The sequence below is a fragment of the Eretmochelys imbricata genome, chromosome 16, assembly GCF_965152235.1.
Source record: "Eretmochelys imbricata isolate rEreImb1 chromosome 16, rEreImb1.hap1, whole genome shotgun sequence".
Classification (NCBI taxonomy): domain Eukaryota; kingdom Metazoa; phylum Chordata; order Testudines; family Cheloniidae; genus Eretmochelys; species Eretmochelys imbricata.
Genome location: NC_135587.1, coordinates 3,479,694 through 3,505,674, shown reverse-complemented (window position 1 = coordinate 3,505,674; position 25,981 = coordinate 3,479,694). Strand labels below are relative to the sequence as shown.

The window sequence follows — 25,981 nt, the reverse complement described above, 5'->3', positions numbered from 1 at the left end:
AAATAAAATAACTCAGTGGACAATAGAGGGCATTCATCCCCCAGAAAGACAGCCGCCACCCTTAGACATGAAATATCGCAGCACATTAAGTCATGAGACCCCGCTAATCAAAGCTGACAGGGCACTGAATGTGATTTCTGCTGAGACTTAGCGATATCATGGGGCACTGAAGCATGCACAGCCTGCCAGACTGCCCCGTTCATGTGACAATGGCTTTTATTCGCTAAAGGGGCCTGCAAGTGACAAGAGTCTCCTTTGTCTTTAGATTCCTGCATTTGGAGTGCAGGAGAGGTTCATTCAACCAGCCCCAGACACTCTTTGAAAGGCTGAAGTGTAACATAAGATGACCATGAAACACTAGCTTGCCTTCTGCCTACCCCTCATTCTTCTAAAGCACAGCCTGGCCTATTCAGCATCTCTTCACAGAATAGCATCGTACTATATTAGCCTCTGGTCTGCTGAATTCCATCATTGTTTAAAAATACCGGTGGCCATCTTGGTTTTCATAAAGCCATTCACCAACACCGAAATGGAGAGCTCAAGAAAGACAGTTCTGAAAGACTACAATACTATCAGCGCCTTGGAGTCCTGCACAACACATGGTGTGCATGAATTTAGTCCAGGCTCAGCCTGCAACAGAAAACGGTCTAATACACAAACACTAGATAGCTCAATGTATGGTTTAGGACAACTACTGAAACTCACCTTGCAACTATGCTTGGCTCATGAAGCAGCTATATAAGAAAGAGGAACTATATCTAAAGGCACCCCAGCTGGAACTGTATAAATAGACATTTTAAATCCCTGTGCTTAGATACTACCCTCGTTACCAAACAATAGCATACACTCTAATCGTCAGCTTTAAAACCCATTTTTGTCAACACCATAGTACTGCATTCCATCAGCAGCTGCCATCAACTGCATTCACACCAGAATGGATACACATCCAGAAACTTGCCACACAGCCACTTCTGCCTTTTTCCTTAACTGCCACCTTACTTACAGTCAGAAAAATAAAGCTCCCTCTGTATGTTTTGGGAGCACTAGTGCCATCCAGTGGCCAGTGAGGCTCATTTCATCCTCGCCTACTCCAAGGGTGCCTCACAGAATGCATCTACTACCTGCCACTATTACAGCAGAACCTCAGAGTTACGAAAACCAGAGTTACGAACTGACCAATCATACCTTATTTGAAACCAAAAGTACGCAATCAGGCAACAGCAGAGACCGGAAAAAAAAAAGCAAATACAGTACAGTACTGTGCTAAACATAAACTACTAAAAAATTTAAGAGAAAGCAGCATTTTTCTTCCGCATAGTACAGTTTCAAAGCTGTATTAAGTCAATGTTCCATTGTACACTTTTGAAAGAACCACCCTAACATTTTGTTCAGAGTTACGAACATTTCAGAGTTACGAACACCCTCCATTCCTGAAGTGCTCGTAACTCTTAGTAGCAGGAATTATTCACTTCTGTGGCATCTGACAACAAAAGGGTGCTATCTCCAAATAATTCAAGATTTATCTTCCCATAACTATTTTTTATCCCCCCACTACTTCCATCCATAGCCACAGTATTCTAATAGCACTGGAGGAGACAACCCAAAATTCACAAATCCCAAGAGAATGCTTTGCTCAGCTGCACAAATTACTGTTATTCTGACAGATAAATTGGTTCAGCCTTCGAGAAGTTCTAATATTGAAGGCCATGGGAGGGATCAGTTCTCCTTTAGAAGTAAATGAGATAACAAGCACACCAGTCTCTGGGAACATCAGGGACTTCATTGTCTGCAGAGACACTGTTCTCTTATGCAATTTGTGAGGGGTGGGACATGAACATGTGAGGCAAGGATGCAGACCTCTGAAAAAACTGTGCATTGTTCACATAACAATATTAAATGTGTCCAGTGGCCTAAAGGGAGTGTATTTCTCTGGAGTAAAGACTGAAATCTTGGTGCCCCATTCTATAGATAACCCTTAGGGTTTAAACAAGAAGTTGGAGAAAGCAGAGAATAATATCAAATATTTAGAAGGATTTCAACCTTCCGAAGACTTAAGGTGGGACAGAAGGGGGCGAAGAGGCTCACATCTGAATATCTGTTACTGCCCCATCTGAAAGGAGCCCTACAGAAGGCTACAGTAGAATCAGCACGGGGATAGCTCAGTGGTTTGAGCAGTGGCCTGCTAAACCCAGGGTTGTGAGTTCAATCCTTGAGGGGACCATTTGGGATCTGGGGCAAAAATTGGGGATTGGCCCTGCTTTGAGCAGGGGGTGGGACTAGATTACCTCCTGAGGTCCCTTCCAACCCTGGGATTCTATGATTCTATGAAAGCACAATGTAGACATCCTCACCATGGCTTGCAGCAGAGGCCTCATAGTCCTAGTGCCAGGATTGTCTGTCACATTCTGTTACTCTACTCTGTCTTGGAGCATACAGGCCCAGCACTTGCATTTGTTCTTTTGGCAATACTATAATTGGGAGGAAGATATGGGTAAGGGAAATGAAATAGCTCTGATATCCCATGGACAACACTGAGAAAAAACACCTTATTTGGTTCTTTTTCTTAAGGAAAAAGGATTATGAGCCAACTCTTCCTGCCCAAGGAGTGCTCAAGTCAGGGAAAGGATCCTAGAAAAACAGCTTCACACACAATTTGGAGCTTTCCAGTTCAAAATGCTTGAAGGAATCTGCATTTTCCAAAAGATAACAGTGAAAAACTCATCTGTGTCCCTGGAGCCTCAAATGTCCAGCAAAATCTTATTTACAATCACACTTGAAATTAGTCAAAACACCTTGATTCAGTAATCCCATGAAACAGAGAATCTCGCTGGCAAGATTTTCAGTCAGGTGATATATACCACAAAAGATGTCCCTCACAATATTCCATTACTGGTCAAAACCAGAACATGTGGAAGGGATATTTTTTTATTTTATTAAGCACCCAAAATAAAGTACCCAAAAAATTAACCAAATTCTTGCGAACCTCACAAACGGAGTTGGGTTTGACTGGAGTTGTGTGCTCACCCACTATGAGGCATGAGGTTAAAGGAAGAGTAAATAAGTATCACCAAGTACAACGACCATACGAAATTACACCACGCACAGCCCTTGCTGCCATTACAAAATAGAACTTACACAGAAACATAACGAAAAACAGGCCCAGACACAAACAGAATCAGAGCTCTAAGTGTGCAAATCAAGTTGAAAATCAGGACCCACCTCTTTGTACTTGCCCTTGTGGTAAACATGACCAACATGTCCAAGCAAACTGTTCTGGTCTGCTGTACGTAGCTGAAAAATGCCAATCAGCGGGTCAAGGAGATTAACTTGGCTCTGGGCTAGTATTCTGAATACTCGGGCCTGGAGTTTCTTCAGCCTCAAGCCAGACTAAGAAATCAGAGTCAAACACAGGTTTCATAAAGACCAACAGAATTCAATGACAGTCCAAAATGTAGCTTTTTAAAACATCAGACAAGGCAATGCATTGGAAAGGGGTTCTCCAGCTCCCCCTTGAACTTTGACACAGAATCAGGGCAACACGCTACACACATCATAGGCACCGACTCTGTGGGTGCTCTGGCGCTGGAGCACCCACACGGAAAAATTGGTGGACCCACCGGCAGCCAAGCTCCCCTCCCCCACCACCTCACCTCCGCCTCCTCCCCTGACCGCAGCGCGTCCCTGCTTCTCCCACTAGCTCTCAGCGCTTGCCACCACGAAACACCTGTTTCGTGGCGTAACAAGCTCCGGGAGGGAGGTGGGAGGAGCGGGAACGCGGCTCACTCAGGGGAGGAGGTGGGGAAGAGGCAGGGCTGGGGCAGGAATTTGGGGAAGGAGTCCAATGGGGCAGGGAGGGGGTGGAGTTGGAGTGGGGACTTTGGGGAAGGGGTTGGAATGGGGGAAGGGCACAGGCGGGAGGGAGCAGAACAGAGGTGAAATTGGCGCCGGGCCGGGGGCAGAGGCAGGTTGAGCACCCACCGGCGCCAGCAGAAGTTGGTGCCTATGACACACATTACTTCACAGTAGCCAGTTAAAACAATATTAAATGTTGGTGGAGTAGAACTTGGAGAGGCCTGGTGCAAACATTAATCTGAGCATGGGGGAACACCCCTTTTTGCTAACTTCTTGCACTATTCACACCTCCAACTCAACACGAGAGTAAGAAACCAGGTCAGAGGAGGTTCCTTTTGTGGTACGTGCCCACAGTAGAAACAAACCTCGTGGCGCTTGCATCCACCAGCTCTCCACAGGCAACCCTTCCCTGCTATGCATGAGAACTCAATTTTATTCCCAGTCTTGTTCCCAGGCCCTGGAGCGGCCCTGAGGCAAAAGGATGGTGTCATGACACAATTACTAATACATACTTTCATACATAATCATTCTATTAAAACTTTGTAGCTCTTGACTCTCAACCCTGTGTTTGATTCAACTACAACAGACTGTAATGGCAGAAAATAGAGTTCTCGGGGTCTGAATGGAGAAGCTGAACTCGCAAACTCAGGCAGTTTGAAAAAAAAAATGAAAAATGAAACAATACAAAGACAAAATCACCTAAAGTTCACAGGGAGCAATATAGAGAAAGGAAAAATCTCAAGGTATCAGAATGCAACAGGCCAAGGAAATGAATGAATTACTACTTTGATGACCCTACAACTTCAGCTTGATCACCCAAGCTACCAGGAAGATTCATATTGTTACCACTTTCAGCACTCTAAGTGACAGAAGCTGCTACCACATTGCCAGAGTTACATAATCATACAGTAATTGTCTTCTATGTGCAAAACTGGAAGAGCATACAGTGATTGGTCTTATGGGATGTTGGTTCCAATGGGAAAGCCTCCAGCCAGGGAAAAGACTGAAAGGTCCATATTCCAGCAAGGCAGCTTGATTTGGGGAGACAGAAATTCTAGGCAGTGGGAGGAAATGGGAAGATATTTTAGCACCATTGGTGGTGTTTCACTCTCAGGCCAGCGTCACTGGAACATGCTACCTCAGTATGAATTCCATCAGCAGGTCACGTTATGCTTGTGGGTACACTAATGGAAACTGGACTATGGAATAAAGTGATTGGAGGAGGGGGAGACAGTTTGGGAGCATGAATATCCCTCTCTCTTTTCTCCAGCCTCTGTCTCTTTCTCTCTCTAACCTGCTGAACAGCAGGATGTTCCTTTATCCAAAGTTGCAACTCATTGGTGATGTAATACCCCAGGGACTGCCCTTTCCCCTTCCAGTCACTGCTGCTCTCCAGCATGTCCAGGAGTCCTGCCAATGGGTCTTCCAGAGCTGCAAAACCCCGCCTGGTTTCTTCCTTGAGCTGCTGAGATACAAAAACACATTGTCATGTACAAATAGATTAGTGAATCCTCCCTTCCCCCAGCTCAACACAAAGATTTTTTATTATTATTTAATTAAATCTATTCAGAGAGGTAACTGTTGCTATTCAACCACCATCCATGCTTCTAGTGACTTTTCATGTCATTACAGATTCCTTCATGGCCCACTGCACCTCAAACCCAATGGGAAAAGCAGCAATTGTCCACACTAATTATCCCATAAAGACAGAGAAGTTGTTCTGCAGGACAGACAAAGGGGCTTAGGATTTGGAGGAGGCGGGTGTTATTGGAGAAGTGGCGACAGTAAAGGCAGGCAGGTTTACAAACCCTATTATCTACACTTCTAACATACCTACAGATAAGAACACAGATTAAAAAAAACAACTCTCCATTCCTGCACTGTAAACGTTTATATTCATCACATAACCACTGCAATCACAATTATGCAACACCTTACATTAGAGTGGAAAACCCTGAGACTAAAATAGTTAAGGTTTTAAATACAGGATAAAACATTTACCATCAGACTTGCTGAAAACTCAAATAGCCTTATCTGAAATTCAATTTCCCCTTCTCCAAAGAAGGGTGAGGTATTTGGTTTAGGCTACCATTGCCATTTTAGAGTGGACATCTCATTAAAGTTATAAGATGAAAAGTTTGGAACATGGACAAAATTTATGTTATAAATCTAAGGAATTTCAGGGTGATCTGTTTAAAAAAGTTAAGGAACTGAATGCTCACTTTGTGAATGTTAATAGGCAACTTACTACCCATCTGGTCTAAGTGATAAATTAACAGTACTAGGCAATATCTTTATAATGTTTACATTAGAGGATAGTTTCCAAGAAACTCAGGGGGTTGGCAGGGAGAAGTGGCATCCTTCAGTAACCCCATAAGTACCTTTCACCACATGGTGCACGTACTGGCATGGAGCAAGGGGAGAGCAGAGACAGAAGAGAAGAATTCAGTAACAGCAGCTGCTCTCTTTTTTCTGGCTAAGAAGCAAAATCTGAAGGGTGTTGATTTCTGCTTCTAAGTTTTACTAATTTATTCTACATGATGATCCCAGTTGCAGTTTCCAATGGAAACAGTATAAAAAAAGACGGAAAAATGACATGGAAAACAAAAGAACATCTAGAGAAAATATGCCAGTCAGTTTTTTTTTCCTTTTTATTCATCTAAAATATGTATTGGAAGACAGTGTGATTTGCCAGTAATTTTCTGTATCCCCTTTCATGTTGGGAAAACCTTGAGACTATAACAAATATAAATCTGTTTCTCTTTCCTGGGTTATCAACTGCATCAAGAAGAATACTGATGACTAACAAAGATGTGTGTTTAGACAAAAGTCTGCTAAACTAAGTCTCCCTAAGTATATTTCCCTGTGGCAAGAGATTGTGATGTCAAACACAGGACTCTAACCTCACTGCAAAATTCAGCAGAAGGAGAAGCCAGGCTACAGTGGAACGTCAACCACAAATATCTGACACAACAGCCAAAGGAAAACAAAGCGACTAGCCAAATAAACTGCACTATGTATAAATGGTCTCTTTTTTCAAAGCCCCACTTCAGCACATTTGGGATTGAACGAGAGCTTTCTCCGCCCAGCTCAGCATCTCCTTTGGCTGGAGTCAGAATCCGAGCTTTGGCAAGATTCACCACAGAACACAATGGCCTTGTAAGATAGCAAGTCCTCACTCTCACACACATATCTCAGAACAGTTGCAAAACTGGCAAGATCAGCAATGACAATATGTCTGGATTGATTTTTGATTAAGGATCACTCAAATATTCTAAGCAGTGGGAAAATCTCTCTTTCAAGTCTGCTAATGATCTAAGGGAGTGATAAATGGTATGACAAATTAGAAGATTGGGCCAAAAGAAATCTGATGAGGTTCAACAAGGACAAGTGCAGAGTCCTGCACTTAGGAAGGAAGAATCTCATGCACTGCTACAGACTAGGGACCGAGTGGCAAGGCAGCTGTTCTGCAGAAAAGGACCTAGGGGTTACAGTGGATGAGAAGCTGGATATGAGTCAACGGTGTGCCCTTGTTGCCAAGAAGGCCAATGGCATTTTGGGATGTATAAGTAGGGGCATTGCCAGCAGATCAAGGGACGTGATCATTCCCCTCTATTAGGCATTGGTGAGGCCTCATCTGGAGTACCGTGTCCAGTTTTGGGCCCCTACAAGAAGGATGTGGAAAAATTGGAAAACGTCCAGCGGAGGGCAACAAAAATTATTTGGGGGCTGGAGCACATGACTTATGAGGAGAGGCTGAGGGAACTGGGATTGTTTAGTCTGCAGAAGAGAAGAATGAGGGGGAATTTGATAGCTGCTTTCAACTACCTGAAAGGGGGTTCCAAAGAGGATGGATCTAGACTGTTCTCAGTGGTAACAGATAACAGAACAAGGAGTAATGGTCTCAAGTTGCAGTGGGGGAGGTTTAGGTTGGATATTAGGAAAATCTTTTTCACTAGGAGGGTGGTGAAGCACTGGAATGCGTTACCTAGGGAGGTGGTGGAATCTCCTTCCTTAGAGATTTTTAAGATCAGGCTTGACAAAGCCCTGGCTGGGATGATTTAGTTGGGGATTAGGTCCTGCTTTGAGCAGGGGGTTGGACTAGATGACCTCCTGAGGTCCCTTCTAACCCTGATATCTATGATTCTATAATTGTATGTAATGTGTAGAAAGTAGTACATGAATGAACATCTGAAATCAGAGATGAAAATACCTATTAGGTCACCATGCTTATCACTCTGCCAGTGCAAGATTCTTCCCTAAAGTACATTTGCAATTATGTGGCAAGTCTAGCAATGATTCACATGACAAGGCTGCCTTGGGAGACTATTCCACAGCCTAATAAACCTCATGGTTAAGAAACTTTTGCTGATGTCCAGTCTATTTTCTTTTGCCCATTAGTCTGAGTTACAAAAGCAAAGAACCTTCTGCTAATCCTGATGGATTACTCAAAAATTAAGTTTATTTCTCTTCTATGTACAAATCATTGAAGTCTCTAAAATCCCAGAATTGGGGTCCTAACCTAAGGTAGAGATCTACTTTTCAATCAGTGTTCAAGGGGTGGAGAGGTGGGGGAGGTTAATGGAAGTGATTAATTCTCTTTAGCACTGACAGGAATCACATACATAAGCCACCGCACCCTGTGCCCGGTTGAAGCAATAGGTGCCTTGGTGAAATCAATGTATCTAATCTTTAACTTTACTCATTTACTGTTAATTCAAGGTTAGGGTCACTTTGCTTCAAATTATTTTGTCTGGAACAGTGATGATGTCAAATGGTAGATAGGGATGGGGTGAGTGGTTAGAAATTCAGGGCCTTATTCTATTCTCAAATGAATGCATGAAGTTTCCCTTGGCATCAACACGGGACACAACTGTATATCTGAAGGTAGGAAATGCCCCAAAAAACTGATTAGTACCGTTGCGTGGCAGCAACCTGATGACAGCTGAGAGAGAAAAGTGTGTGTGTGTGTGTCTGTCTGTCATATATCAGTGCAGACATCAAGAGTACAGTCCCCACATTAGAATCACTGAATCATTTTACCCCTCATCGTCATTGCCATGCTTCCCTGTCTCCTGCCTCATCTATACAAATGACTTTTCTACTGGTCTGGAGGCCCATCTTTCAGTTTCAAAGAGAAGTGGTTCATCTGCACTGGCAGATATAGAGATATGTCAGTGTAGTGAGTGGGATCCATGTGGCTGTGCATGCTTGTCATGAGCCCACACGTGTACGATGAACATTTAGTCTGTAAAGGGGTCTGTCTTCCTTTGGCGTAATTCAGGAGCAGTTCACAGCAAATAACCTGAAATCACTTGCATTCCTGGGATGATGCAGTCTGAGAGACTTGCTGAGTAAGTTATGTAGGCTGGGATGAGTCATGGAGACCCATAAGTTACAAAAAAGATGTGGTACAGTCTGCCCAGGACACTTTAATGGGAGGCTTTTTCATAATATTTTGGTTTGCAATCCACCCAAATTCCAGTTTGCACAGTGTATAGATTTTGATGATTATTTTTCCCTGTTGTTGTTCTGGTGGAATGATCTGTCCTCAAACCCTAACAATTAATGTTTTCCTCTTTCTCTAGCATAACTTGATAGAAAGCCCCCGTCTTCAGAACTGCTGAGCTCTAGTCTGTGTCAGTAATTGATGATTCAAAAAGATACCTCTTGATTGTTGTATTTCCAGCTGTTCAATTACTGAGGCTGGGGGACCGCAAGCCAGAAGAGCTGGAAGGTCTAAATGCACCAATCAAGTGTGATGACCGAGCAATTCCGACCCCTAGGATGTAGCACGTAGGCGAGGGCCCTTTGGGCACACTAGCACATTCGATTGGATATATTCCACACAACGATATCATATTTTGCAAGTTCCCAGGTATTTCAGGAAAACATTTCTGCTATTAACCTGGCTGCAGAGCAGAGACTGCTAAGCACGGAAGCTAAACACCAACCAGGTATGTCTAATTTTTTTGTTAATTTCCTGAGTTCCCAAATTTAGATGAAGTATGTATCATTCCTGTGGAGAAATCTATACATGGCACCTAGAAAACATAGAGCTGTTTAAAAATATATCAATATTTCACAGAGACACTGTCCAACCAAATTGCAGCACACTGCTCCAAAAATCAAAAATGAAAAGACATTATGAACTATGAAGGCTTAAATATTTATCCACTTAGCAAAGCATCCCCAACCCCCACAAGTAGATGTGCAGGAGATTTCAACACTCTCCTTGCCAGGCATAAGGATGACAGGGTACTTCACATCTTCAGATTTCTTACTCTCTACATTAATTGAACAAAAAATGTTTAAAATAAAAGATAACTTTGATTTTTTTTTTAAACAACTCAGCCTGTCTACTGCAGCCCTTGTATGTGTGTCCCACGACTGCTGCACATTGGACAAGGCTGCCTTTTATTTTCCCTTCACACTGCAGATCCGTAGGTCCTTCCCCTATGTATTGGAATTGAAAGCCATCATGAAGAATTGTGGGTCTGACCCCAGGGCTTTGAGGCTGGACATGTTTTGCATACCATTATTAGCTCCAGTGTGAAGGGGAGGTTCACTATACAGCCTTACCTTGTTCATCTCTTTCTTTGTCCAGAGGGACTGAAGAGTTTTCAGCAATAGGAGTGAGTCCTGGCCTGGAGAGGAGGGAGGAAGGGGGAGAAGGGAGAGAGAGAGGGATATGGAAGAAAAACAAAACAAAACAGATTTAGTGCTTATGTACAGGCAGTCCAGATACACTAGGGCACTGTTCTGCTGATGAAAAATAGGCCCCTCCGTGCCACTGTTTGAAACCACCAACCTTCCAACTGTCATTCAGGATTAAAGTGCTAAAATCCCTCACTCTGGAAGCCTAACAAAATCACAACAGACATCATCCATGCATAGCTTTAACTAAATACCCACACACACGTAAACGCTTTTTCAGTGCAAAGCTCTCTGAGTGTATTTACAACGAAATCATGTCACCATTCTTCAGCAAATATGACTGCACTGATCTCTCCCATTTTTGAAATAAAAAACTGTACAGTACTAAGAAAAGGAGTACTTGTGGCACCCTAGAGACTAACCAATTTATTTGAGCATAAGCTCAGTACTAGAAGAGTTAGTTTCATGCTTGGTTTAGAAAGGATCATCAATGCTTTCTGAAACTTTCACTGGAATAGATGGAATAGACCTGGGCTTGGACCTCATCCCAGCACTCAGATGAGAGACAGGAGTGGGTGAATTTGTTTGGAGGCCGCCTTAGTAATTGTAGGAGACACTCTGTCAGTTGGCAGTAATTGTGTGCTGTGCTTCAGCTATACTTGTTTGTGTTATTAGATTAGGCCCAGGGTTTATGGTGATCCTGGCAAGGCATAATTTATTGGAGGATGAGAGAGGATGATATACTCAAAATCCACAAATGTGATGCCGACTAAAATTACGGGAACATCATCTGGGCTTTTCCACTGCTTTTACAAACCAAACCAATAATCACAGCAACTTTTTAAGTTCTCTTGACAAAAAGTGTCATCAGAAAGTTTTAAAAGTAGATTTTGTAACTACTTGAAAATTTAAATTAAAATCCCTTATTATGCATCAAACCAGTCAAAATGGGGTTCTTGGAGCCATCAACATTTAGGCATATTTAATTTAAAAGGCAATACAATTCTCAATATTGGTCTCTGCATGTTTCATAAGAGTATTCTTACTCAATTTTGCACCAATTAGAACATGTTACTGGGGAATTTTTTGCTAAACTCTGAAGTCCAGAATGTAATCATTAAAAATAGGCTCAGGCCTCTTGGTTAATTAACAGGTTTCAGAGTAGCAGCCGTGTTAGTCTGTATCCGCAAAAAGAACAGGAGTACTTGTGGCACCTTAAAGACTAACAAATTTATTGGTGCATACGCTTTCATGGGCTACAGCCCACTTCATCAGATGCATAGAATGGAACATACAGTAATGTAATATATATATATATATACACACACACACACACACACACAGAGATAAGTTGGAAGTTACCATACAAACTGTGAGAGGCTAATTAGTTAAGATGAGCTATTATCAGCAGGAGAAAAAAAACTTTTGTAGTGATCATCAAGATGGCCCGTTTAGACAGTTGACAAGAAGATGTGAGGATACTTAACTTAAGGGAATAGATTCAATATGTGTAATGACCCAGCCACTCCCAGTCTCTATTCAAACCCAAGTTAATGGTATCTAGTTTGCATATTAATTCAAGCTCAGCAGTTTCTCGCTGGAGTCTGTTTTTGAAGCTTTTCCGTTACAAAACTGCCACCCTTAAATCTTTTACTGAATGGCCAGAGAGGTTGAAGTGTTCTCCTACCTGTTTTTGAATGTTATGATTCCTGATGTCAGATTTGGTTTGAACAGAGACTGGGAGTGGCTGGGTCATTACACATATTGAATCTATTACCTCAAGTTAAGTATCCTCACACCTTCTTGTCAACTGTCTAAATGGGCCATCTTGATGATCATTACAAAAGTTTTTTTCTCTTGCTGATAATAGCTCATCTTAACTAATTACAGGTTTCAGAGTAGCAGCCCTGTTAGCCTGTAACCGCAAAAAGAAAAGGAGGACTTGTGGCACCTTAGAGGCTAACAAATTTATTTGAGCATAAGCTTTCGTGAGCTACAGCTCACTTCGTCGGATGCTTATGCTCAAATAAATTTGTTAGTCTCTAAGGTGCCACAAGTCATCCTTTTCTTAACTAATTAGCCTCTCACAGTTTGTATGGTAACTTACAACTTATCTGTATGTATATATATATTACTATATGTTCCATTCTATGCATCCGATGAAATGGGCTGTAGCTCACGAAAGCTTATGCTCTAATAAATTTGTTAGTCTCTAAGGTGCCACAAGTACCCCTATTCTCTTTTTGGTTAATTAAATAAACTTGAAAAAGAGACCCAATTAAACTACCCTCTGTACGCTATATAGAAAACCTTAATAACTGACTTCGAAATGTGGGAAAACTTGTATCTTAGTATCCCACTTCGGCTAACAGAAAAGCAACCTCAAGTGCAAAACTTTTGCCTCAACTCGGCTACATTATAAAGTGTGATAATTACAGAATATTTTAAGAAGCCAGTAGATTGCACGTTGAACCGAAAGCATCGTATCACTTGTTCATTGTATCATTGTATCACTTATTTCTACCACACGGTTCCCTCTAGGAAATACCACAATCAGCTTGACTTGATATTTACAATTCATTGCATAATATTTTACATCATCATTGGAAAAGTCAAGCTCCACAACCATTGTTGAGCCACTGACTTTTGCAAGAATAAAAATGCATCTTTTACACACACAAACTCATAACCCTCTCCTACTGATTTCAAAGGGGAGGTGTGCCCACTTGAAAAGTCAATATATAGCCCAATGTGTTCAATAGAATTCATTGCAAATCTGAACCATTATTAATGTGTGGAACGCTTTGGGATGATAAAGAGAAACTAAGAGTTATGACTTTGCATAAGGCCAACAGTTAAATCTGTTACAAGCTTTCTAGACCTCTGTCATCAAAACAAGTTCCTTCTTTGGTGATTCCTCCCCTCCCCACCCCCCCAAATCTTTCCACAGTTGAAGGAAAATCCCACCCAAATCTCATGACTGCTTGAATACAAGGATAGAACAGTAGCAATGCAAATAGTCTCTCCAGTCGACTTCCAGTGACGCAGCACTGTCACCAGCTCTTCTGAAAAACATATGCTCATCTCCTCAGATGTAGGATAAATGCTACAATGCAATCACAAATGCAAACCAACTTCAAAAACAATTAAAGAATTTTCAGTGGGATGTATACAACAGACAAGTGAGCTATCACTCCCACATTTGCTCCCTCCCTGTCTATCCTGCTCCTGCATTTCCACAGCCCTGGTAGAACCCACGCATTCAGCAGACTGTAAGATCTTCCCAGCAGTTACTCCTCCTTTGAAAAAATTAGATAAGTTCATGGAGGATAATGGCTATTAGCCACGATGATCAGGAATATAACCCTATGCTCCAACTGCCAGAAGCTGTGACTGGACGACCAGGGATGGATCACTCAAAATTGTCCTCGTCTCTGCATTCCCTCTGAAGCACCTGGCATTGGCCATTATTGGGAGACAGGATACTGGGCTAGATGGACCATTGTTCTGACCCAATATGGCCGTTCTTATGTTCTCCTGGCTGTCCGGGGCTGCTGTCAAGACACAGTTCCAGGCAGCCAGGCTACTTCTCCTTGTCTTTCCTGTCTTCCCACACTGCTGGCAGAGAAAAAGAGAGGTGGCAGTGGAGGCTAGCACCGGCTGCCACAGTCTCTCTTGCTACGGGAAGGTCTAGTGGGAGAACAGAGGAAAACAATGGGAGAGAGGGCATAAGCAAGGCAAATTGGATAGGAAAGAAAGAGGGGAGTGGGATCGGACAAAGCGATACACTTACAGGGTGTGTGTATGTGGGAGAGCACAATAGTGAGAATGAAACAAAACTACAGTTTCTCCCCTGGAAAGCAACCACACTCCAGCGCACTGCAGGCCCTTTGTCTACATCCAAGATTCCACTGAACAAGGAATCATATATAGAAATAGTAAGTACACTACACAAATCCTAATTCTCAGCAGCAGTCCCCTCCACTCCCCTCTACAACCTCATGCAGACTTGGGGATGTCTATGAGAACATTCAATCAAGGTTTGGTGAATATAACATCTACTACCAGTGGCAGACAAAAAGATGGATTTGTGGGGTGGGAGGGCACAAATGAAGCTCAGAGGCAACACCCTTTGCTGCCCAGCTCCACTGCAATGTTCACAAGGAAAAGGGAGAGGGTGCTGGAGTTTGTATTGAACTCTGCTTGGACACCCTTATCTGTCCTACCAGACTTTGTGTAAGTGGGGGAATGGTCCCGCTACTGTGGGGAACTTTCCTGGCTTATACACTACCCCGGTGGAATGGGCTAGCGAAAGGATCTGAATCCTCGCTCCCCCTCCCTTTACCCAGCGGCCTGTCTGACCTCGAGGGCTCCCTCTCACTCTCCTGTGTGGCAGAGTCCTCGTAACCCCAACAAGGCTGGGCCCAGGATTCCTGGGGGGCTCGACCCCCCACCTGGTTGTGGTCATGCAGGACAGGGGCTAGGGTGTCCCCACTCCGGGGTGCTCTCTGTGCTCTGGATGCTTCCCTGACCCACTGATCGTTCCATACAGTTCAAAGCAAATACAATTTATTAAACAGCAATCAGTTTAAAAATAAGGAAAAATGGGAAAGGTAAAAGGAAAACCCGTCACCCCACTCTGTGACCCGGGGACGTCACAACCAGCAGCTCTGGAACATCACGGCGGTTCACAATCTGTCCCTCCCCCGGCCCAGGCCCCTGCCCAAGCCCTGGCTGTGCTGCAGGGATGCTGCAGGTCAGACACTTGCTCTGGCGGTGGCCAAATGCCCTCAGGCTCTAGGTGGCAGGACCCTTCTTCCCAGCGTCAGCCCCCCATCAGGGTTACAATCCCCCTCCAAGTCTGGCCTGCAAGGCCTGTTGGATGGGAGCATCTCCCTATGCTGGGCCCGCTGCCCAGGATCCCCCCTCACTCTCCCCAGCTCCTCATCATATCCAGCTCTGGACGGCTCCAGCTCCACCTCCACTGTGCCTCAGCACTGCTGCTGCTCTGCCTCTAGCCTCCTGGGCGGCTACTCTGGCCCCTCTGGCTCTGGTTGCTACAGCTCTGCTCCCAGGACAGGTCTGCTCTCTGGGCTGTTTCTGTGGCTCTGCGCCCAGCACTGACGTGCTCCCTGGGCTGCTTCTCTGGTTCTCTGGCTGGCACAGCTCTGCTCCTGGAGGATGGGACCCCCCTTGCCTCCAGACTCCCTCGTTAGCCTGCCCACCCTGTCAATTAGGCTGACATGGAGCATTGGCCTCTCCCCATTATTCCTGGGTACTGTCAGTATCAGGGTCCTGATTTCCCATTGACACTTCCCCTTTCTTTTGGTACTGGGAGCTAGACAACCAAAAAAAACCCGTGAGTTTCAGTAAAGGGCCAACGTCCTCTTACATTTGGCTAGGAAACATGATATAAATTTGAAATTCTTACCTTCTCTGGCTCCTGGAAGGGAGGAGGCACTGTCTGTCTCCTCTTCCCCAACCAGAACCTCTGGGGGCAAGATGGAGGTCTCTCCCCCATCCCTCTGGCTGCTGTGAGGGGTGGAAAGATGTCTTCAATATTTTCCCTCTCCCGCCATGGTTTGGCCCTTCTCCTCAGATTATCTCTAGTGCTTATCCCTGCAGCAGCCATTAGATTTCACAAGCAGCAGCATGAAATCAACACTGTTCTTGACAGAACAGTGTCAACAGAGCTGTTATCACAGGGTTGTCAATAACTGCCCATGCAGGGTCTTGTCAGTTTCATTCTGCTGTGTGCTGTGAGCAGCACAAGGGGAGCAGCAGCATAGGAGCTGGCTGTCTGCAGGTTCAGGAAGAAGAACCTGCGTCGCCTCAGGTTTCTTTCCAACCAGACTAGCTATTTTTCAAATAAAAGTTATATTCAATAGAAACTGATGGCTTGCTATGGAAAGCTCCCCACTAACTACTGGCAAGTGGATTTTTCAAGTCCTGAATTAGATAAACTAATGACACAGGGATGGACCCACAACAAATAGGTGTGAGAAGATGGTGTGGGAGAGCTGGAGGAGATCTGCACTCTTAGCTTCCAAAACATGCATGCCAAAGAGAAGAGTGGGGAGCAAAGTCCAGTGTAGCCAGCGAGACCATGAATTTGTGGTGAAAAGTCTCAGAGTGCCCTGGATTGGCGATCTACTCTACTTCCCAAGGCAAAGCAGAGACATCAATATCACATAAACAATCACTACAATGGGCACTGATCTTCATCCTCATTAGCAGGCTCCACAGAAGTGCCAAGCTCGGAGGGTTGTCCAGAAGCTCTGAGCCCTAGAAGAGGTCCCGCAGAAATACCCTGGTGGAGCCCTGGGAAAGAAGCATATTCTGCACCTGCTCATTGCAGGCGCAAAAAACCTGACTTCCCCTCTGGCCCTTTCCCCAAACACTAAATTCATGTTTTAATAATTTTTTTTACAGTAATTCAATAGCATTCAACATTTTTAATTAAGAAAATAAACCCTCTTCCTTTGTCCAGTAATAAAAGGGGGTCACTGTAAATCCAGTCTTTCCCAGTTCTCAATGTCTGCGGTTGCATTTAAAAACCATGAAAACCACAGGGTTTATATTTTTAAGTTGGAAAAGTGCCTCTCAGAAAAGCCAGAAACTTCTTTCTATTCATTCTCTTTTTTCTTTTTGCATAGATCATTCAGAACACATTGTGATCATGACAAAACTGGCACACACAGGCTGCTGAAGTAAAATGATGGTTTGGTCGTGTGTCATCTCAAAATTTTACTGAAATGTACTGGCAACAGAAATCCATTTTCTAACCAAAACCACTCGTGTATCTTGCAGGGGAAAATGAGACGTCAACCCCCAAAGAAGAAATTCACCAGTGAAAAATCTCTCCGTGTTTTTTCTTTGTGTCAAGAGCCAATAAACGCCATACAGCCTGAGGCCTGGAAGAATTATGGTCAGCTAATTAAAAGAAACTGAAAGTAAGAGAAAGAAGATAATGTGATTGAAATTTAGGATTGCATCAACCAGTCAGTTACAGCTGCACTTTATAGCTGGAAAAGGTCAAGTTCTATTTGCTAATGCTCAGGCCTTCTCTAAGGCACTGTTAACTCACATCTCTAGCCTGAAAAATGGGCGGGCTTTCATTTTTTAAAAATTAAGTCTTTATTACCATGTCTAACAAGAGGCAGATAATAAATATAATGATTTTCAAACCAAATCCACGCATCAATTAGGTCATAACCTTAACTTTCTCCTTATGGTTTTTCCCTAAAATAATACTGAAACCCAGGAAACAAGCCTATCCTCAATGAACATCTTCAGTGCATCAGAATGATCATTTGGGACAATTCTGCAAAAGAAAAGAGGGTTGCAAATATTTAAATATCATACTGTGAGGCTGTACATACATGTAGGCAGCATATCTGGAGCTAAGAACTCAACAAATAAGTAGCTCACAAGTTGGAGGTGCAGGGTTGCGGGCAATCACACTCATATCACAGACACAAATGTACAGAACCAAAGCCATGGTCTCAACTGCATTGATTCCACATGCAAAGTAATAAACAGTTTAGATTTACTGAAGTCTTTATCAAACCTGATTTGTCAACAGTCCCTCAACAAAACATTTGTGTCCTGACACGCAAGGTACGCTGGATACATAAAGTGGAAGGTTAGTGGGTTCAGGGACTAAGTTGAAATTGTTTGGGTGACATTAAAGATAAATTTCTATCTTTTCTGATTATCAGATATTGTTTTTTAAGGTAACTAACTTTGAATTTTCAGACTAACATTGGGTATAAAAAAAAAAAAAAAAGATACAAAGTTCCTCCATAAGCAACAGATAGATATTTACAACCTTTAAGTTTTCAGCCTTGAATATTCTTCATGTACAAATCTTACATAAAGAAACTTCAACTTCACCACATACTGGTTGGAATAATTAGCCTCTCCATCCTTACTACACTTTGTAAAGGGATTCTTTGAGCTTGTGAACATGTTTTTACAGGGAACTGCTCTTGCCATCATGAATTCTATACTTTCTTTGTAATTATACACTCATTCATATAAACACATGTAACAAACACCTGAAGCAAGACATTTTTAAAATATTTGGGCAATTTTATAAGAACCAGCATTATACTTCACAATATACATTTTGAAGCCCTGCATCATAACTGCATTTAAGAGCTCACTAAGAGAAAGCAGACATTAAGAGGAGAGGAAAAACAAGCAGTAGATGAATTTTGGATAATTTGAGAGACTGGAGAAAAGATGAATGTACAAATACCCAGATAGAAGTATACAGAAGGGAGTGCAACTCTCCTGGAGCTTTATAGGAGGCTTATTAAACAACTCATTACTACTGGGTTTTACTGTAGGAAAAAAAAAAAGCACTGCCAACATGCTGACTAGCTAGTGGAATGGAAATACATACCAATTAGAGATTATGGTTACCTAGCCAAAGGATCGTTTAGCTCATTCATTGATTTTTAAAATTAGATTCCTATTACTACAGTATTGTTGGATCCTGCCAGACCCTCCTTGCTTTGTGCTGAACGCTCACTGCCTCCCAAAAGACTCATTTAACCCTCTGTCAGCTTCAGTATGAGCATGAGGAGTCCCCGAGTAATATAGGAACTAAATGGGGAAATCCCTCAGAAAACAGCTAGAAGCTCAAAGGAAAGAGACCACCCACTGTCCAACAGCCCTGAAACATGTTCCTGAGAACTGGGGATTCAGTGCTGCTTTTGGCTTTTTCCAATTCCTTTCGCAAAATTTATCATGCTTCAGCTGTAGAGGCATCCAATTAAAAATCAGACTTATGGCCAACTAACATAACCCTCTTCTGGTTTAAAGCTTCTCTGGCTGCAGAAGAAAGGAATGGGGCCAAGCAATCAGTAAATCAGAATAAGCAATAGAAGTAGGCGGAATTCAGTCTCTGAATGGCAATGGTTTAGCCCATCAGAATTTAGAACAATCTACAGCATTGAGAAGCGGGTTTTTCATTACTATTATTCCGTCTCCTTCAGACCAATCAACTATGCATTCTCCTCCTAAGAACATGTGTTTTAAATGACATCTAATGGTATAGCCATAATTTCCACATACTTTCCAAACAGTGCCAAGATCACATTTCCTACTTTCTTCACAGTGCAATGCAACCCCTGCTTCTTTTGTATTTATGCTGATACAACAGTATAGCTAAAATCGCCACTATTGATTTTCTACAACTGTACAGTCATTTTTTGTTTTAATATTTCCATTCTATTCACTATCTTGAATAGACAATTCACAAAGCACTTTACTGAATATAACATGGCATCATGTGGTGTAGTTGTGTACAAGAGTTGGTGTGGTAAGCTACTGTAAAAATATAAACAAAATAAAAATACAGGTTTCCAGTATGAACATTTTTTATAGTGATCAAAAAATAAACACATCAGGAGGTAATGGAAGAGACAGCGTTCCAAAGCAAGATAAACTCTATCATAAAGATGAGTAATAAAGCAAGGAAAGTTACTAACATGAAATTGTCATTGTCGCAGGGTAGGTCCACCTGTACAGGGGATGTCAGTTTGTGAGGGAATTAAAGTAGAGCTTGGGAGACCTAAATGTCCTAGTCTCCCAAGTCGCCACAGCAGCCCTGGCTCCTCGGGTAGCGTGGTCTAATGCTCGGAGACTGTGCAGCAGCCCTTTGGTTTTGGGCAGCGTGGCCCGAGTCACTAGGACCACACTTCTAGGTAATGCAATGCGGCCTGGTGGCTGGAGTCAATGGGACTAGCCTTTCGTGGCAAGGCAGTGTTGTCTAGTGGCTTAAGTCAATGGGACTACCCTTTTGTGGCAGGCCAATGCTGCCTAGTGGCTGAAGTCAATGGGACTACCCTTTTCTGGCAGGCCAATGCTGCCTAGTGGCTGGAGTCAATAGGACTACCCTTTTGTGGCAGGCCAATGCTGCCTAGTGGCTGGAGTCAATAGGACCACCCTTTTGTGGCAGGGCAGTGTAGTCTAGTGGCTAGAGTCAATAGAATTGCCCTCCATGGCATGGCAGTGTGGCCTAAGCGGCCAGAGTGGGGTGGGCTGCCACCCACGGGTGGGCAGCAAGCTAGGCAGGGGGACTTGGGCCCTCATTACTCCACCAGATCCCAGCCCAGGCCCTGTCTGCTGCAGGATTATCTGCCACCGAGTCAGTGGGTATCATTCTGAAACACATTGAGTCAAAGCCCTGTACCTCAACCAGATCAATGCTTAATCCCCTGGGGCTACTTCCTACCAGTTCTTCCACGGCTGGTAGTCTCAGGGGTTCCACGCTCTCTCCTCTGACTGTGGCATCAGGTGGCTGGTGGTCAGTTGGAGCCGCATCCCGGCTGGCTTCTGCACCCGTGAGTGCCAGCAGTCCCTCCACAGAAGTCTGCAATGCAACTCTGTTCCCTTCAGCGGTCAGCCCAAACTGAGCTGAGCTACTCCCTGGTTACAGCTGGAGCATGCCCAGCAGGGACAAGGGGCATGGCCTTCTTAGCCCTCAGAATATGATTAACCCCTGCTGAACCAGTGCAGGGTAGGTACACCCCGTCACAGTCATGCTCAGAGATTCCAAGGCTAGATGGGACCACTGTGATCAAAGAATCATAGAATCATAGAATATCAGGGTTGAAAGGGACCTCAGGAGGTCATCTAGTCCAACCCCTGCTCAAAGCAGGACCAATCCCCAATTAAATCATCCCAGCCAGGGCTTTGTCAAGCCTGACCTTAAAAACTTCTAAGGAAGGAGATTCTACCACCTCCCTAGGTAACGCATTCCAGTGTTTCACCACCCTCCTAGTGAAAAAGTTTTTCCTAATATCCAACCTAAACCTCCCCCACTGCAACTTGAGACCATTACTCCTTGTCCTGTCCTCATCTACCACTGAGAATAGTCTAGAACCATCCTCTCTGGAACCACCTCTCAGGTAGTTGAAAGCAGCTATCAAATCCCCCCTCATTCTTCTCTTCTGCAGACTAAACAATCCCAGTTCCCTCAGCCTCTCCTCATAAGTCATGTGTTCCAGACCCCTAATCATTTTTGTTGCCCTTCGCTGGACTCTCTCCAGTTTATCCACATCCTTCTTGTAGTGTGGGGCCCAAAACTGGACACAGTACTCCAGATGAGGCCTCACCAATGTCGAATAGAGGGGGACGATCACATCCCTCGATCTGCTGGCAATGCCCCTACTTATACATCCCAAAATGCCATTGGCCTTCTTGGCAACAAGGGCACACTGCTGACTCATATCCAGCTTCTCGTCCACTGTCACCCCTAGGTCCTTTTCCGCAGAACTGCTGCCTAGCCATTCGGTCCCTAGTCTGTAGCTGTGCATTGGGTTCTTCCGTCCTAAGTCCAGGAGCCTGCACTTATCCTTATTGAACCTCATCAGATTTCTTTTGGCCCAATCCTCCATCTAGTTTGATCTATATAACACAGACCATAGAACTTCCTCAAAAGAACTCCATTTTGAAATAGGTCAGTGTTTCTCAAAGAACTGTCTGTGGAACAGCACTGGTCCCTGAGATCTACCTGACACAGTTTAGGAAGGCGGAAAGCTGGTCCCTGGCATCAAAAAGGTTGATAAACACTGAACTAGAGCATAAAGAGTGTATTGCCTCTGCAGAGCCACACCCTTGGAGTACACAAGGAGACTCAAGTTCTCCAACTGTTCTTATTTGAAAGTTCACTCTGCAAGGAGGGACTCCATTAGCCTTCTGGTCCCTTCTCCCTTCTTGAGGCCCAAGACAGTGTGATTCTTCCTGGAACCATACTGTTTCCTCTTTATTTCCACAAACAGCACCACCACTTCTCATAGCAGTTTGGTTACGATGGTACTGCTTTGAGCAGGGGATTGGACCAGATGACCTCCTCTGGTCTCTTCCAACCCTGATACTCTATGATTCTATCCTCTCCTACCCCCTTCTCTGATGTTTGGGAAGTTTCAAAAACTGCCTCTCCCTCAGTGACAACTCCTCCCACACCTTCTTCCCACAGCTAAAAATACATCAATAGGTTCATGGCCTTGGGGGTGTGTCATAAACATACAGCTACGGGTGGTATAAAATCCCTCCTTCACCTGTAAGGCGATAAGGAGCTCAAATAACCTTGTTGGCACCTGACCAAAAGGACCAATAAGGGAAGAAGATACTTTCAAATCTGTGGGGGAAGGTTTTGTTTGTTTCTCTTTGTTGTTCTCTCGTGCACAGAGAGGGTCCAGGGCAGGAAGAACCATCTCCTAAAACCCCACCTGAAATAAGCACCTAAAATTACAAAAATTGTAAGTAATAGCAAGGAAATGCGTTAGATTATCTTTTGTTTTAGCTTGTGAATTTTCCCTGTGCTAAGAGGGAGGTTTATTCCTGTTTTTGTAACTTTGAAGTTGAGCCTAGAGACGAATCCTCTGTGTTTTAAATCTTTTACTACCCAGTAAAATTACCTTCCATTCTGATTTTATAGCAGTGCTGCTTTTAAATATTTCCTTTATAATAAAGTTTTTCTTTTAGGAACCTGATTGATTTTAGTGTCCTAAAGAAAGGGTCTGGTCTGTCCTTTTATTAAAGGCAACTGGTTGATATATTATTCTCAAGCCTCCCCAGGAAAAGGGGGTGAAGTGGCTTGGGGGGATATTTTTGGGAAATAGGAACTCCAAGTGGTGCTTTTCCTGAATCTTTGTCTAAATCACTTGGTGGTGGTAGCAATACCATCCAAGGACAAGGAAAGAATTTGTGCCTTAGGGAAGTTTTTAACCTAAGCTGGTACAAATAAGCTTAGGGGTTCTTTCATGCGGGTCCCCACATCTGTACCACAGAGTTCAGAGAGGAGAGGAAATCCTGACAGGGTGTTACATAGATAGAATCATAGAATATCAGGGTTGGAAGGGACCTCAGGAGGTCATCTAGTCCAACCCCCTGCTCAAAGCAGGACAAATCCCCAACTAAATCATCCCAGCCAGGGCTTTCTCAAGCCTGACCTTAAAAATATCTAAGGAAGGAGATTCCACCACCTCCCTAGGTAACGCATTCCAGTGTTTCACCACCCTCCTAGTGAAAAAGTTTTTCCCAATATCCAACCTAAACCTCCCCCACTGCATCTTGAGACCATTACTCCTTGTTCTGTCATCTCCTAACACTGAGAATAGTCTAGATCCATCCTCTTTGGAACCCCCTTTCAGATAGTTGAAAGCTGCTATCAAATCCCCCCTCATTCTTCTCTTCCGTAGACTAAAGAATCCCAGTTCCCTCAGCCTTTCCTCATAAGTCATGTGTTCCAGTCCCCTAATCGTTTTTGTTGCCCTCCTCTGGACGTTTTCCAATTTTTCCACATCCTTCTTGTAGTGTGGGGCCCAAAACTGGACATAGTACTCCAGATGAGGCCTCACCAGTGTCGAATAGAGGGGAACGATCACATCCCTCGATCTGCTGGCAATGTCCCTACTTATATAGCCCAAAATTCCATTGGCCTTCTTGGCAACAAGGGCACACTGTTGACTCATATCCAGCTTCTCGTCCACTGTAACCCCTAGGTCCTTTTCTGCAGAACTGCTGCTGAGCCATTCGGTCTCTAGTCTGTAGCGGTGCATGGGGTTCTTCCATCCTAAGTGCAGGACTCTGCACTTGCCCTTGTTGAACCTCATCAGATTTCTTTTGGCCCAATCCTCTAATTTGTCTAGGGCCCTCTGTATCCTATCCCTAGACTCCAGCGTATCTACCTCTCATCCCAGTTTAGTGTCATCTGCAAACTTGCTGAGGGTGCAATCCACACCATCCTCCACATCATTTATGAAGATATTGAACAAAACCGGCCCCAGGACTGACCCTTCGGGCACTCCACTTGATACTGGCTGCCAACTAGACATGGAGCCACTGATCACTACCCGTTGAGCCCGACAATCTAGCCAACTTTCTATCCACCTTATAGTCCATTCATCCAGTCCATACTACTTTAACTTGCTGACAAGAATACTGTGGGAGACAGTGTCAAAAGCTTTGCTAAAGTCAAGGAACAACACGTCCACCGCTTTCCCCTCATCCACAGAGAAAGTTATCTCATCATAGAAGGCAATTAGGTTAGTCAGGCATGACTTGCCCTTGGTGAATCCATGCTGACTGTTCCTGATCACTTTCCTCTCCTCTAAGTGCTTCAGAATTGATTCCTGGAGGACCTGCTCCATGATTTTTCCAGGGACTGAGGTGAGGCTGACTGGCCTGTAGTTCCCAGGATCCTCCTCCTTCCCTTTTTTAAAGATGGGCACTACATTAGCCTTTTTCCAGTCGTCCGGGACTTCCCCCGATCGCCATGAGTCTTCAAAGATAATGGCCAATGGCTCTGCAATCACATCCGCCAACTCCTTCAGCACTCTCGGATGCAGCGCATCCAGCCCCATGGACTTGTGCTCATCCAGCTTTTCTAAATAGTCCCAAACCACTTCTTTCTCCACAGAGAGCTGGTCACCTGCGCCCCATGCTGTGCTGCCCAGTGCAGTAGTCTGGGAGCTGACCTTGTTCATGAAGACAGAGGCAAAAAAAGCATTGAGTACATTAGCTTTTTCCACCTCCTCTGTCACTAGGTTGCCTCCATCATTCAGTAAGCGGCCCACACTTTCCTTGACTTTCTTCTTGTTGCTAACATACCTGAAGAAACCCTTCTTGTTACTCTTAACATCACTTGCTAGCTGCAACTCCAGGTGTGATTTGGCCTTCCTGATTTCACTCCTGCATCCCCGAGCAATATTTTTATACTCTTCCCTGGTCATTTGTCCAATCTTCCACTTCTTGTAAGCTTCCTTTTTGCGTTCAACAGCAGCAAGGATTTCACTGTTAAGCCAAGCTGGTCGCCTGCCATATTTTCTACACATCGGGATGGTTTGTCCCTGTAACCTCAATAAAGATTCTTTAACATACAGCCAGCTCTCCTGGATTCCTTTCCCCCTCATGTTATTCTCACAGGGGATCCTGCCCATCAGTTCCCTGAGGGAGTCAAAGTCTGCTTTTCTGAAGTCCAGGGTCCGTATTCTGCTGCTCTCCTTTCTTCCCTGTGTCAGGATCCTGAACTCGACCATCTCATGGTCACTGCCTCCCAGGTTCCCATCCACTTTAGCTTCCCCTATTAATTCTTCCCGGTTTATGAGCAGCAGGTCAAGAAGAGCTCTGCCCCTAGTTGGATCCTCCAGCACTTGCACCAGGAAATTGTCCCATACCCTTTCCAAAAACGTCTTGGATTGTCTGTGCACTGCTGTATTGCTCTCCCAGCAGATATCAGGGTGATTGAAGTCGCCCATGAGAACCAGGGCCTGCGATCTAGTAACTTCCGTGAGTTGCCGGAAGAAAGCCTCGTCCACTTCATCCCCCTGGTCCGGTGGTCTATAGCAGACTCCCACCACCACATCACCCTTGTTGCTCACACTTCTAAACTTAATCCAGAGACACTCAGGTTTTTCTGCAGTTTCATACTTGAGCTCTGAGCAGTCATACTGCT

General features: G+C 44.1%; 1 protein-coding gene across 11 annotated transcripts in view; it reads right to left on the bottom strand.

Annotated features, from left to right (window-relative positions):
- The window catches only part of EXD3 (exonuclease 3'-5' domain containing 3), a 556,345-nt gene that overhangs the window by 400,989 nt on the left and 129,375 nt on the right, over positions 1-25,981 (bottom strand). For 8 of the 11 annotated variants that reach the window (XM_077836023.1, XM_077836021.1, XM_077836030.1 and 5 more), the window contains 3 exons: positions 10,435-10,499; positions 5,147-5,317; positions 3,220-3,387 (listed from right to left, as the gene is read on the bottom strand). In XM_077836023.1, the coding sequence (XP_077692149.1) occupies positions 3,220-3,387; positions 5,147-5,317; positions 10,435-10,443 (348 nt within the window). In that variant the 5' untranslated portion in view covers positions 10,444-10,499. The remainder of the gene's footprint in view (positions 1-3,219; positions 3,388-5,146; positions 5,318-10,434; positions 10,500-25,981) is intronic. The other 3 variants (XM_077836024.1, XM_077836022.1, XM_077836020.1) reach the window with 1 other exon arrangement.